The sequence below is a fragment of the Quercus robur genome, chromosome 9, assembly GCF_932294415.1.
Source record: "Quercus robur chromosome 9, dhQueRobu3.1, whole genome shotgun sequence".
In the NCBI taxonomy this organism is placed as follows: Eukaryota; Viridiplantae; Streptophyta; class Magnoliopsida; order Fagales; family Fagaceae; genus Quercus; species Quercus robur.
Genome location: NC_065542.1, coordinates 1,949,357 through 1,964,552, shown reverse-complemented (window position 1 = coordinate 1,964,552; position 15,196 = coordinate 1,949,357). Strand labels below are relative to the sequence as shown.

At 37.3% G+C, this 15,196-nt stretch overlaps 2 protein-coding genes across 2 annotated transcripts in view; both read left to right on the top strand.

The window, feature by feature from the left end:
* The window catches only part of LOC126700170 (phospholipase SGR2), a 116,330-nt gene extending 106,480 nt beyond the window's left edge, over positions 1–9,850 (top strand). Inside the window, exon 22 of the transcript XR_007647061.1 lies at positions 9,701–9,850. The gene's annotated coding sequence lies outside the window, so the exon portion shown is untranslated. The remainder of the gene's footprint in view (positions 1–9,700) is intronic.
* On the top strand, positions 25–9,574 carry LOC126699746 (uncharacterized). The gene is made up of 5 exons (XM_050397714.1): positions 25–1,213; positions 2,760–4,216; positions 6,429–6,570; positions 6,900–7,003; positions 9,410–9,574. Exons 1-5 carry the CDS (start codon positions 25–27, stop codon positions 9,572–9,574), a joined length of 3,057 nt encoding a protein of 1,018 aa, XP_050253671.1.
* Positions 9,851–15,196: the final 5,346 nt, after the last annotated feature.

Genomic DNA, 15,196 nt, shown 5'->3' with positions numbered 1-15,196 from the left:
TATACCCCTGTAACCTTTTTCCCCATGGATTCCGAGGTCATCGAGAGACTCCAAAGTATCTCACTCACTGAGACAGAGGGCAAGGCGATTGCTCTGAATCCCAGCCGCAGAACACAGACACTGGACAACTGCTTTCTCAGCCTTGTTGGTCGCTTTCTTATGATGAGAGACGTCAACCATAGGGCGGCGAAGAACCTGCTGCGCTCCGCATGGAAACTCGGTAACGATCTCCAGATTGTTGACGTGGGTGAGGGATTATACCTATTCCGCTTTAAACTTCAAAGCCAGCTCCAGTGGGTGCAGGATAGCGGCCCTTGGAGTTTCGATAATCACCTTCTGGTGACGCGGAGATGGGAAATCGGTATGGCGGCGCATAACATTGCTTTCACGCATGTCCCACTATGGGTCCAAGTCTGGGGTTTACCCTTCGATCTCATGACAGAAGAAACTGCTAGGGACATCGAGTCAGTACTTGGGACCGTGCTTATGGTGGATAGCAAGCCGTTTGAGTCTGATCAAGCAAGGTTCCTACGCATTCGTATTAGCATTCCCCTCAACCAACCGCTCCGGCGAGGAAGTCCGGTTACTAACCCAGAAGGTGACAGATTTGTGGTGGCATTCAAATACGAAAGATTGGTGAGCCTTTGTTACGCATGTGGTCACTTGGGCCATGAGAAGAAAAACTGCACCTTGTATGACCCCAACCCGGAACAACAACCCAACCCGTATGGTGAGTGGATGAAAGCCGGTGCAAGACGTCGTGGGGACCCCGCTGATAATAAGACGACTAGTCCACCACATCGATGGGATGACTCAGCAAGTGAACCTGAACCAACTAGGCAGCCAGCACAATCTCGGGGCTCAGCCGTAGTCTCAGCTACGGTTACATCACAGGTCACGTCGCCAACTTTGGAACCTGTGTACCCACAGGTCACATCGCCGACTTCGGAACCTGTGTACCCACTTGGAAAGGTGAACCTGACAGCAAAACAAGATCGTATGGAGAATATGGTAACCAAAAAATACGAGGTTCCTACCAAGTCTACGTCCACGATCCCGGAGCCTATCCCTACCACTCCACAGTTATGTATGAAACCTCCCGCTACATGTCAAGTGTCTGAGCACCTCACTGACCCATTACCCATTACCGAAGCACCAACGGACATGCATGGTGGGGAAGGAAGCATGAGTTGTGAACATGCAGGTCACGTGGGTACTAAGCCACAATTCTTAAAGAACCATGTAACTCACGTGGAGGGGAGTATTATTAGTGAACATGCAAGTCACGTGGTTTCTAAGCCACACTCTCAAACAAAGCAAACAACATGGACTAGACTTGCACGAGGACCGTATCAGGAAGTCATGGAACATGAAAGTGAGACGCTAATAAAGGTGGGCTTCAAGAGAGAGTGGGCCGAGAGTTGAGTGGAGATCGACGATGCAACTCAGGGAAAAGAAAAGAAAACCAGATTGGATGTGGGCTCTCCATATCCAACCTCACCAACGGTGGAGGCTGCGAAGCAGTCCCGCCGATCACAATGATTATTATAAGCTGGAACTGCCGGGGGCTTGGGAACCAACGTGCAGTGGATGTACTCACTAATATGGTGAGAAGTAAAGGACCCACCGTTTTGTTCCTTATGGAAACTGTAAGGTTGAATTTATTCAACCATCTAATTGGCTTTATTCCGTGCCAAATTTGCTTGTAATTCAGCATTTAGTAACCCTGTATTTAGGTGGGATTGTTGTAAGGGTAGTGAGTGAGATAGAGTGAAGATTGCTCAAGAGTGTGCAAGAAAACAGAGTGTCGTGGCTGGGACTCGCGGGTGGACTCGCGGCTGCAAGCCGCCAGAAGCTGCACACGTGCCAAGCATGCTGGAAGATGAACAGTCATGCTAGCTGGAGCACTACAGGACAAAACAGGACAACTGGCCATACGGTTATCTCGCGACTGGATCTCGTGACTTGGTCAAGCCGCGAGGTTAAGCCGCGAGCCACCCCTGTTTTGGAAAAACCTGACGTTTCACATTCCTCTTCACTCCAGTATAAATACCCCTTTAACCCACGATTGAAAGAGAGCTTCCAGAGAGAATTTTGAGAGAGAAACCCTAAAGAAAAACCAGATTGTTTCACCCACAATCTATACCTTAGAGTCTCTTCAAATTCCCTCACTCTCTTCCTCTCCATTGTCAAATCCTTGAGAGGCATTATACCAAACCTGGTTCTCACCATTATCATCTCTATGAGACAGTCGTTTGGAGTTCTGGGAAGCAGTTAGGAAGGAGCCAATCTTCATTGGTTGATGCTACGGTCTAGTAGCGGAATCCGGAAAGCTAGAAAAGAAAAAGGTTCGGCGCAACCTCGTTGGAGCAAGAAGCTTGGAGGGCTTAGGTGCACTGGGTAGATTAGGCTTGGAGGGTCTATTGCTGTCCTTGTATCCCAACTGTATTTTCTAGTGGATTGATTACCGCTTGGAGGGCGGCGGAGAGGTTTTTCGCCGAGGTCTTCGGTTTCCTCTTCGATAACACATCGGGTGTTATCTTTGTGTTTGCATCTTCCTTCCTCTCTATCTCTGCCTTTACATTATCTGCTGTGGTTTATTTTGTTATGGCTTAGATAGTTGTTTAACCAATTTCATATTATAGCATATGTTAAGTTTCCGCACACTTGTTGTTTGACATATTGCTTGTGTTGGTTAAGTTGGTTTTTGGGGGTCTAAACATTCAAAAGTGTTTTTGTACACGTTTTTGAACTTTCAGAAACAAAGCGGTCTATCACTGAAATGCGTAAACTCTGCTATGACCTGAATTTTCAAGCAGTCATGGCTGTTCCGAGTGATGGCCAAAGTGGGGGTTTGGGCTTATTTTGGAAGGCTGAGTGTGACCTTCATATTCAGACGTTCTCTCCTAACCATATCGATGCGCACATCAGGTCTATCGATAAACCACCTTGGAGGATAACGGGCTTCTATGGGCGACCAGAAGGGCACCGAAAGCATGAATCATGGAGAATCCTTAGACACCTTCATGCAAGAGCTTCCTTGCCATGGGTTTGCATAGGTGACTTCAACGAAATACTTCACTCTTTTGAGAAGAACGGAGGTACCCCAAAACCCTTAGCGCCTATGTTGGCTTTCAAAGAAACCTTGTTGCACTGTGGGCTGGAAGACCTAGGGTACCTTGGGTACCCTTTCACTTGGTGTAATGGTAGACCCGGTGACGCCTTTGTTGAAGTAAGATTGGATCAAGCATGCGCATCGTCGGAGTGGCAGAGCGTGTTCCCATCGGCAAAAGTAGCTCACATGCAGGTATCTTACTCTGATCATGACCCTCTGATGCTAAATACTCAATGCTTTGCTCAACAGGGACAGACTAGGCGTAAGCGCCTCCATCGTTTTGAGGAACATTGGGTGACACACGAGGGATGTGAGGAGGTGATCAGGGATGCATGGAGCTACCAACCACCCAATGGAAGCCCTATGTTCAAGCTCTTCGAGAAGATTAAGCATTGCAGAATGAAACTGGTGGCATGGAGCCGTGTGGTGTTTGGCAATGCTAAAATTCGGATTGAGGAAAAACAAGATGCACTCACGGCTATGGCCAACACCGGATACGGAAACAACCTGGCACAAATTAACAGACTATGGGAGGAAATAAATACTTTGCTACACCAGGAAGAAGTGTTTTGGAGACAGCGTTCTAGAGCAATATGGCTCCCTACAGGCGACAAGAACACAAAGTTTTTCCATAAACGGGCCAGCCAGCGCCGAAGAAAAAACCAGATAGAGGGGTTGATGGATAGAGAAGGGGTTTGGAGGACGGGTGAGCAGAACGTGGGTGAGATAGCTGAGGAGTATTTCAAAAATATCTTTGCTACGTCAAACCCAAGTAATGTCGATAGGGTTCTGGACATGGTAGACGAGGTAGTGACGGAAGAGATGAACCAATCCCTTCTCAAACCGTTTGTGGGTGAAGAGGTTCGGCTAGCCCTGTTCCAAATGCACCCGTCGAAGTCGCCGGGACCAGACGGCATGTCGCCTTTTTTCTTTCAGAAATATTGGCATGTGGTTGGAGGGGATGTCACAGAGGCAGTTCTTTCTATCTTAAACTCAGGCCATATCTTAACCAAGATGAACTTCACCCATATTTTACTCATACCAAAGAAAAAGGACCCCCAATCTATGTCGGACTATCGCCCTATTAGCCTGAGCAATGTGGTTAGTAGGGTGGTATCCAAAGTATTGGCAAATAGATATAGATCTTAAAGAATGAGTCTAATATGCAAGTCCTGTGTCATAATTGGCATGTGATTCCATTCTTCTTTGAGAGTTCTCGATGCAGAACGGATTTTCGTGAATAATAAATAAAAGGGAAAAAAAAATCCTAGACTTCACCACCTAAGGGTACTTAGAATCACCACCAACTTGTAGAGAAAACTCTAACTCAAATTTATTTATTTATTTATTCAAATTGAACTGTCTCAAACTATTCTTGGAGTCTCCTTTTAATAGGCTTCAAGGCTTGAATCATGTTACAATTACATCCCTTGAAATCCTCAACAAAATTAAAGCCAAAATTTAAAAATTCAAAATTCAAAAATGAAATCTTGTATCTTAAATAAGAAAATATTTGTAATAAATAAATGATTAAATTAACCATTTTCTAACATCTTAAACTTTTGGGGAATTAGTAATTCAACAAGGTATTAGAGAAGTAGGTCCTAAGTTTGATCATTGTCTCCATTGTACCTTCCATTTAAAATTTTAAAAATCCCGTATGTTGGGTCCCATTTATCAAGGGGGATTCTAAGCCTGCATGTGAGGGGAAGTATTAGAATTATGATTAAATTCGTCATTTTCTAATAGCTTAAACTTTTGGGAGAATTGGTAATTTGACAATAAACTTTGAATAAATTTGATTGTGCTCTCTACATAATTCTTTTTATCAGGGTCACAAGACCTTTACTCACATTCTTTAACTTCTTTTCTAAGCTTTATGTCAGCCACAAGTTTTAATTTCAAATGTGTAGTAACATTACATTCTAAAGAGCTGTAAGATAATATAACTTCCTTGATTATAAATTAATAGTGGAAGATAAAGAATATTGTAGTAGATATGTGGCTATGGTTTGGAGATGCTCCCTTCTGCTTCCAAATTTTTTGCTAACATCTTAATTGTCGTCTGAAACTTTGGTTTTATTTCTCTTGGTGATTGATCAGCACCTGCCTTTTGATCAAGTTTTCTATCCTTTTTGCCTGCTTTGAGCAAGCAGATTTTAGGTGATCATATGGTTTCTCTTTAGACATATTACTAGGTTAAAATTACAGTTTAGGGTACCTGCATTATGGAAATAGGTTAAATGGTTCTTGTACATGAAGTTGGCAGAGAGGAGTAAGAAAAAGGGCTCATAAAGGAGTTGACAACATTTTAAGTGGGGCTTCAAAAAGAATCTAGATATGGAAAGCTTTGGATGGGGGAAGGTTGCTTTAGTTTAACCTTCCCTTTGCATTTTTCTTTTTCTTTTTAATATCAATAACTGGGATTATAATTCCCAACTTATTAGTGGGGAATCCAATGTCTCTTTGAAGATAAATGAGATTGAAAATGAAATAGAGTATTCTTTAGTAATTTTAAAGGGGCATGTGCCTGGGGGAGGCATTTCATTTCTTTGAAATTGTGGCTATGCTATTTGGTGAAATTTAAAGGTGGATTTGCCAATGAGCTGTGGCTCAATTGGCACTTCCTTGCCCCTTAGAATGGGGTGGACAGATTTTGAAATCCACTAGATGTATGTATAACTTGCCACTTATAAAAATAAAGTTGGAGTTTGAGCTCTTGAATCTGTTGGTTTCAAGTACAATGGCACTTGTACACCACTTGTTATAAATTTAAATCTGGAAGAAATGCCTTAATCTGGAAATACCACTTTTATATACTTATGTATGTCACTTCTAAATAGTTTATTTTTGCTAAATAGTTAAAAGTAAACATTCGTCCTCTTCTAATCCTAGAAGTTGAAATATTTTCCAAATTATCTTAAGATTGTCACATATACTAAAGCTTCTACTTGATTGGTGGGTTTGATTTTGGCTTGACCCATAATTTAGCATGGCCATTGTCAGGTTCCCATTTCTCTCAACTTTAAATGAAGTAGTGTGTATGTACATCCAAATTGACCACACTGGTTGGGTTGGTTTCCAGTTTGGGAGGATAGAATGCTAGCTCAATAAGTAATCATGTAAATATAAATAATCTCATATCGTTTCAGTTTATGATTAACTGTTCTCATATTCATTTATAGTACTAAGTGACGTTGAGCTTCAGTTGGGCCCATCAATCGCTCAGTTACATTTTACCATATTATGTGTGTGGTGTTTGCTTTTTACTCAAGCAAGATGTTAAGTTCTAAGCTGTATGCTGTTTAAACAGGTCAATGTACTCACAGTTTGCCAATCCAGAAGCATGGATAGCCTTGAAGGTAACATAATCTCTCACCCTTCTGTTTTGCATTACTTTTCCTGTTTCCCCCCTTTCATTGTCACTTCATATTCTCCTCCTTCTGTTCATAAAGGTAAGGAGGATTGATGGAATATATCTTAACAGAGTGGTCCTCTTCCAAGTATCCACATCAAACCCCCAGGCCCCTGCTTATTTTACAAATAAGAAACAAGAAAAACAGAGAAAAGTAAATCAAACTGTTACCCCACGACCAAAACATAATTTTGATACTATAATCCAGCTCCACTGAGTGGTGGTTCAAACTAATTGGCATTTATTATGGAAATCCATTTTTTGCTATTTAAGCCTATCTACGGCTGTGTGGAGAAGTATTTTAATCAATCTTATATTCTTTGATCTATATTATTAATACATGTAAAAATTTTAATGTTTATATTGCAGAAGAGGGAGAGGATTCCCAAGAAAAAGAGGGGAGATCATATGGTTCTCTTATGATTCAGAGATTAACTGGAAGTGAAGAAGGACGGATTGATCACATGCTTCAAGTGTGTTGTCTTACCAATTTGATGCTAAATCTTACAACCATGTACATGGTCATGCACATGCACGTACTGATACTGCACATATATTTCTAATGATAACTGGGATTAGCTTCTTGCATGGGTTACTTGTTAGAAGTCATTAAAAATGGATAAGGTGGTACCAGTTCAACATAAAAGGACCTAACCTGATCATTGGAGCAGCTTTCTTGCCAGATTCTTTGTATTTATCCCCACCTTGTTGCATGCTAATCTTAAAACAAGGATATGGACATGGTGCTGTGTACCCAGCACACGTAGGTCTTAGACATGGCAGCATTAAGATAAATGACATGATGTGAATGTTAAGAGGGTTCAGATGGATGACTCGCAACATAAGGAAAATCAAATGAGTAGTTGAGATATTGATGCAAAGATTGGCGCATCAATCAAGGATAAGATGCGGGAGTCACCTCAGATGGTTCATTATGTGCAATGAAGATCTACAGATGCACTAGTTTAAAAAAGTTGATATAGGTGGGAGGAGTGTTAAGGGTAAGCCGATAAGGGGATTAAAAAAATACGTGGGTAGTATTAAGACTCATGTAACTGATATCAATGTTGTGATTAAGATTAAGTTGAACTTGAGTTGCATTTGCATGTTGAAATATATTTTTCCAATAATAGTTTGATGTTGTTCGTGCAGGATAAAACATTTGAGCATCCATACTTACAAGCCCTTGGATCACATACATAAGTACTCCGCTTTATACTTTCTAAAAAAAGTCATTTTATACATAATTTTGGTTTTGTCAAGTATTGCTTGTTATTGGGCAAGTACTCACTATCTACATTGTGTGCAACTATTATCATCTGCCTTCCATCATTAACTTCTCGTCTGAACATTTGGCACAAAATGTTCATGCAATTAGTATGTAATGATTAATGTATCTGATCCCACCAAACCATGTTTAAGCGACAACTATCACTATGATTCTTCTTATGTGTTTACATTTATTGGCCCTTTTTGCATTTTTTCAAGCTATCCTATTTGGTTTTTATCTTATAATCTGTTTCTGCCAACCATAAGGTTTTCACAATGTCAATGATTACTATATACTTGCAGTTGCTAAAAAGTTTTCTTTTTTCGTTTCTCTTTCTTATTCTTACACCACATAAGGGTTAAAATATTTTAACAAAATGTCGGATTGAGTTTAGGATATTTATGTTCTTAGAACTTTTTATTTTCATTTGTTCGTAATCATTTGGTAAATTACACTAATCTTTTTCATCTGTTTGTAATTTTTAAATTACTGATTGTTCCAAAAGCTTAAGTTATTAAGATATGGTAGATTTAATCATTTAATTATATACTTCTCTAACACTCCGCTTCACGTGTGGGCCGAAACTACCTTTTAATAGGTGAGGCCCAACACATGGTAATTTAAATCGGAGATAGAATGGTGGAGACAGAGATCAAACTTAGGACTTCCCACTTTGATACCATGTTAAATTACCGATTGTCCGAAAAGATTAAGCTATTAGGATATGGTAAATTTAATCACTTAACTATATACTTCTAATAATAATCTTGTTTTATGACTAAAGAAACTGAATTAATAACACTACAAAGAACAGATGCAGCACCGGCTTGAATTAATAACATGAATACAACAGCAAAATCCGTAGGCAACAAAAATTGTCGCAAATGCATAATTTCAGTAAGAAAGAAAGAGATTAAGTTGCAGAATTGGAGAAAAAGATTAGGGATAATTACATTTTACACCATATATTTCCGGGGTTCTTTCAAATCAAACCCAATAATTGTGGTTTCAAAATAAATCCTATAATTTCAAAAGTTTCAATTTAAATCGTGAAGTTTAAGATTGTTACAAATTAAAACTTATAGGTTTGTTAGTTTCAAATTGAACTCTGGACTTTTAAAATGATATCACTTTAAACTTTGGGCCTTTTGAGTTTGATTTGGGGGTTTGATTGTGGGGTTTAAAAATTTAATAGTTTTCTTCTCTTTTATCCCCATTCTTTGTAGTGGGGAATATAGTAACAGACAAGTAACTTGAGTCTACATGTTGTGTTGCTTTTGTACCTTGATCTTCTTTTAATTTGTGAATCTTGGTATACAGAAACTATTGGAGGGATCATGATACCGCTCTTTTCATATTAAAACACTTGTATCGAGATTGTTGATGAAGAACTTCCATTAACATTCTCTAACATAGTTATGGTTAGAAATTTTTCAAGAAAAGCCAAGAAGATTTAGAGGAAGCGCTGATGATAGCAGCAATATTCAAATTCTTGCGACACGCCTTTAGATGCATCATGCAAGTGCAATTGATGACAATGGAAGCAATTTTTGTTATTATCATATCACTGCATTCTAGGCCAAATTATCTCATACTTTTAACATTGCAGAAAGTCCTGAAATTTATGATTGTGTCATGCTGCGATGGGAATGATAGTCAAAGTTACAATGAAAAGGATATGCCATTGTCCACACCAGGGCTCACCCTTGAAATGTTGATTGAGAATGATGGGAGTGGGTTAGTTGTGCTATGTAGCAGAGTAGCAGTTGGTTAAGTGGATGTATAATTGAAACTAATCCCTATGGGATTTAGGTGAAATCAAATGGACATATAGAAATAGTGTATAGTGTTGTTCAAAAAAACATGTAGACAGTGGCACACAATAGAATGATATAGAAAGGTGTTAATGGAACTATCTCTCTCTCTCTCTCTCTCTTTGGGTGATGAGAATTGCAAAAGATGGTGTAAATTTGTAGCTTTATTGTATAAAATTACTCCTTTTGTGGTGATCAAATGGAAAACTGTTGTGGTGTGTAACTTTAAAAATCAATTCACTATATTGAAATACTATTTAATCATATTGATATTTTGCTACAAGCCGACAGATTGATAAATGAGGTTGAGCAAATTGTTGCTTAAGATGACTAGTAACTAGTAGTGGTATAAATCCTAGCTACGAACCCACCAAGACCGATTTGTGCATTACAAAATCATTGCAAAGAGATCAAGTCATGGGAATAACATCCATGGTGCAAACAAAAAAAAAAAAAAAGGTTTATTATCATTCCAAAAATGTACTATTATAATGTTGTCAAACCCTCCAACATGGGCGTTATGTTATGTCCTGTACTTCCTACTGACAAATTGAAAATCTTTTTGCTAAACCTCCCTTCTCTAGCTAACAGTAATAGTTAATACCTACACTTAACACAAACTCCCTCCTAACATTAAAAACATCTAGCTAATATTGATTGATATGTAAGGTTTGTATTTAAGACTTAAATACAATTCTTTAGATATTGTAAAATGTGTCATCTTCTTTTGATAACAATTAAATTTAACCATGTAACTAGATTCTCAAAAAAAAAAAAAAAAAAAAAAAAATCAACTGTGTAACTTAGTCTTCTTGAAAAGATGGAAAGGCATAGTTTGAACATGGCGGAACATCCATAGTGTCACGAAATCTTCATGCTCACGCAAACTATGATTTTGGCAAAACGTGTTCCACCCTTCCTTGAGAACATAAACTCTGGACTCCCAAAGTTTGAACGTCATTGAGTGTTCCTTACCTTTTATGTCATACATAATGATAGGAATTCCATTATCAACAAATTCGTTCTTGTTTAGCAATGGTAAGAGAGTTTTCGACAAGTTTGTTCAAGGACAGCCTGCTTTGGTCACCCCTTACGTAACTGAATATCAATTGCTTCTCAAAAGGCTTAGAGCATGCTTCTATGAGGCTGTTGAGGCATGGGAATGGTGGGATATCTGGGGGCTTGCAAGAATAGGCTTTCATGGACGGGGTTAATAATCATGGTTTTCTTCTGAAACATTGAATGGGTTCTAGCTTGCTAGTATTTGCTACATGTTGCTTATGCCTAATTCTTTGGTTTTTGATTTCATGCAAAGCTATGGCAAATTTCTTATCCAGTAATTGGCATGCTTTATGTGATGAAGAATCATGGTAGCTTTGTCTTCCTCATTGAATATGTGAAGAAAGTCATTGCCATTAACATATCCACTCAACCTTATTTTCCCCATAATTTATTTCAGGATCTAAGTTTATATGAGGAAAGGAGTACGTCTACAAGTCTAATATAGTAATAGGATGAAAAAGGGTTCATCAAGCTATTATTCAAATTGTGTGCTCACTATATTGTATCCATTAAAAAAATTTGTGGGTTCTCCAAAAATATTATTTAATTCGTTTTAACAATTTTGCTATGAAGAGGGGCGGTAGGATGTTAAATAATTTTTAGATAAAATGGAAACTTTATTTATTATTATCATCAATCATAAGATGTACAGAGTTACAAGAGCATAATTGTTTATGAAAAAAGAAAATAGAGGTGTGAATGCATTGGAATAGGTTGGATTTTGTTTTGTGTTTTTTTAAAAGCCAACAATTTCACATGTTGAGAAAAGTTCAACTCAACTTGATTCATAGGGAACATGTAGGGTTGGGTCGGTTCGTTAGAACCATTTTGTTTGGCCTAATAAAAATTTTGGTTTTCATTCACCAATTTAAACCCATTTTTTAAATAAATAATTACAATTTCATCTAAAATAAATCTCAAAATACTAAGATAGTCCAAACTAACAAATTTAAAGTAAGTTATAAAGTCTAAAGAGGTTTAAAATCTGTACTATGTATCCAAGAGTTAGGTTATTTTGGATATACACCACCATCAGTTTCTTTAAGACCTTCTCCCCTCTCTCCATGTGTATGTGTTAAAACACTTATTATTTTCAAAAAAAAAAAAAAAAAATTGATAGGTATATAAAATCTAAAATAAAATGAATTAAAGAGTTTATACATATATTGTTTTTTAAATTATTAATTAATAGCGGGTTGGATCAGGTTATTTGGATTGAAATTTTTGTCAACTTTTCAACCTGATCCAACTCAAGTTTCAAAAAATAAGGACCCAACCAAACCCTTCAACCCACAAAAATCAAACCCTGATGTTGGTTTGGATCAGGTTCATCAAGTTGTTAAAGAAGAATAAACAAAAGAACTATAAAACTCAAAAATAATAGAAAACAATTCACACGGATGTTAATGTTTTACACAAGCTAAATTACATACAAATTAGAACACAAAAGATGAGCAAATCCATGGTTGAACCAGTAGCAATCTTCCAACAAACTGCCACAAAGGCATCTTGGAGTTCAAACTTTTACATTTATTACAAACAAATAAGAAACAAAGTCTTGAGTATTAATATATTGAACAATAACCAGAATACCCAAACAATATTTAGAATTGGAGCTCCCAACAAAACATAATCCTTTTGAGTCAAACAAGGCAAACTTATAATCTTTAGCATCATTCTGTCACGAGTAAAAACAAAAAAAAAAAAAAAAAAAAAACAGAGGCATGGCTTATTAAAACTGACAAATTCATGTTCCAAACCAAAAATAATAAGACATCATAGCCAAACCAAATCTAAGAAAGCTCTGTACATACAATTGAAAATCACAAGCAAGATTAGGATTATTGACATGCATGGAGGACACATAATGAAAAAACCCAGAAAAAGTCAGCGTTACATAATTCACAATCTTGTATCTTCCGATCACACATCATTCATAGAGGACTTTCCTGGAACATATGATGGGCATTACTCACATACAAAACATGCCTACAAACACACATTCACACATGCATACACACCAAAATACATATTAAAAACAGTATTTTGACACAGGATCCAGAAGCTAATTCATTCTATTTCAAAGAATTTGATGTATTTATCAGTTTATGCCAAGATGGTAACTAAATCAAACTCCAAGCAATCAAGCAATAGCAAGCATTGTTAGGCATGAACATGGTTACTTATTTATCATGTCAGAAACCATTAGTTTCAAAAACTTAAGCTATTACAAAGTGGATAAATAATATAAGTCAAGCATACATAAATTTGTTAGTGAAATAACTTAGATGAAGCAAAGCTTTTTTTTTAGGGGGGGGGGGTGGGGGAGGGGAGTTTAGATGAAAGATAGAAATGCATGCAATAACGATTCATGAAAAAAGAAAAAGAAGAAGAAGAAGAAGAAGAAGAAGAAGAAGAAGAAAAACATAGAGAATTGAGAAGCTACCTTCATGAAACATTCTCGAATTACTACCAGATGTAGATCTTTGGGATTCACCGCAACACTAAATAACAAAGAGTAACTTATGAGTTATGTCTAAGAGTATGATAAAAAATTCAAATAGATATTGCTAACTTAGGTAACACAAAGTATCAAGTTGTAGTTCCAATTAATTTAATACAAGGGGTTGATATGTTTTTTGGCCTATCAGTTGGCTCTCATTGGCCAACTCCATCTACTAGCCCTCACTTAGGTGAGGATACCAAAGTCTTCCCTAAACAAAAGCAACCCAAGCCAAAACACCAAATTAGTATCATAGGGGATAAAAGCCTCTTCCACTACTCGAAAACCAGTCATTAGCAACACCCTAAATTCTATATAAAACTCTCTCTTCAGTTCAAAACAAAACCAACCACGTTTTCCCCATAGAGCTGAAACTTGAGAGCGAAAGCCCACTAAGCCAAGAAACATTCTCACAATTTTGAACCTTAGGGGTAGAAATTTGGGTACATGGGAACCTTCTCTCTCTTCCTCACAACCTTTCTCAATTTCCTCTTGTTGTTGACTATGGGTCGAACTTTCAAACCTATTATGTTTTCATGCTTTTTCTGCACTTTTGTTAAGCCCATTCAGCCAGCTAACATTCTCGCAATTCTAAAGCATAGGGGTGGAAATATGGGTACAGGAGAACCTTCCCTCTCTTCCTCATAACTTCTCTCAATTTCTCTTCTCACTGACTGTGGGTCGAAATTTAGGACTTGTATACTCTTTCTGCATTTTTCTTGTATTTCAAATTATGGCATTTTGATTTCTCTCTTGTTAAAGCACCATTAGCCTTTTGTTCATTATACATTTGGAATTTTGGGCTTGATTCTCCACAATAAACACTTCTAAAGAACCCAAGGAGAGATTTGGGCCGTTCTTGCATTTTCGACCCTTGTTGCAAAAATGTCCTCGACAACATCCTATCTTGAATTAGACTATAAATCTATGACCTCGGTGTGGCAAATTAACAATGTGAGCACTTAAGAGTTAAAACATCCTATTATCAATGGAAAAAAATAAAAAGAAAATAATAACTTAGAAATTTGAAACACAAAGATTTATATATAAACAAATCACAGGCTAACATGTGGCTTACTAAAACGGACCAATATGTGGTCCAAACCACAAATAAGACAACATAATCAAACCAAAGCTAAGAAATCTCTATACATAGAATTGAAAATTATATGCAAGCTTAGGATAATCAACACCTATGAAAGATGCATAATGAAAAATCTAGCAAAAGTCATGGGGTTACATAAGTCAACATCTTGTATCTTCCAATCACACAACATCCATAGATGACTTCCCTCAAACATTTGGTGGGTTGGACATACCCACATACAGAATACACCTACAAACACTTATTCATACATGCATACAAACCTAAATACATACATACATACATATATAGTATTTTGAGTCGGGCCTAGAAACTAATTTTGTCTATTGCGAGGATTTTTCTTTTTCTATGCCAAGATGGTAGATAAAACAAACTCCAAGCAATCAAGCCATAGCCTTCCAATATTGGCTGTTATGAACTGTACTTCCTACTGACAAAGTGGAAATTTTTTTGCTAAACCTTCGTACTATAGCTAACAGTTCTACACTCAATACAAACTCCCTCCTAACACTAAAAAAATCTAGCTAATATTGATTGATTTTTAGGGTTCATATTTAAGACTTAAATACAATTCATTAGATATTGTAAGATGTGTCTTCTTTTGATAACAATTAAATTTAACCATGTAACTTCTTCTCAAAAAAAAAAAAAAAAAAAAAAAATCAACTATTTAACTTAAATCTTCTCGAAGAGATGGAAAAGCATAGTTCCCTAGTTTGAACATGGTGGAACATCAACACTATCACAAAATCTTCATGCTCACGCAGGCTATGTTTTTGGCAAAATGTGTTCCACCCTTCCTTAACAACATAATCCCTAGACTACCAAAGCTTGAATGTCATTGAGTATTCCTTACCTTTTATGTCATACACAATGACAGGAATTCCATTATCAATGACTTCGTTCTTGTTT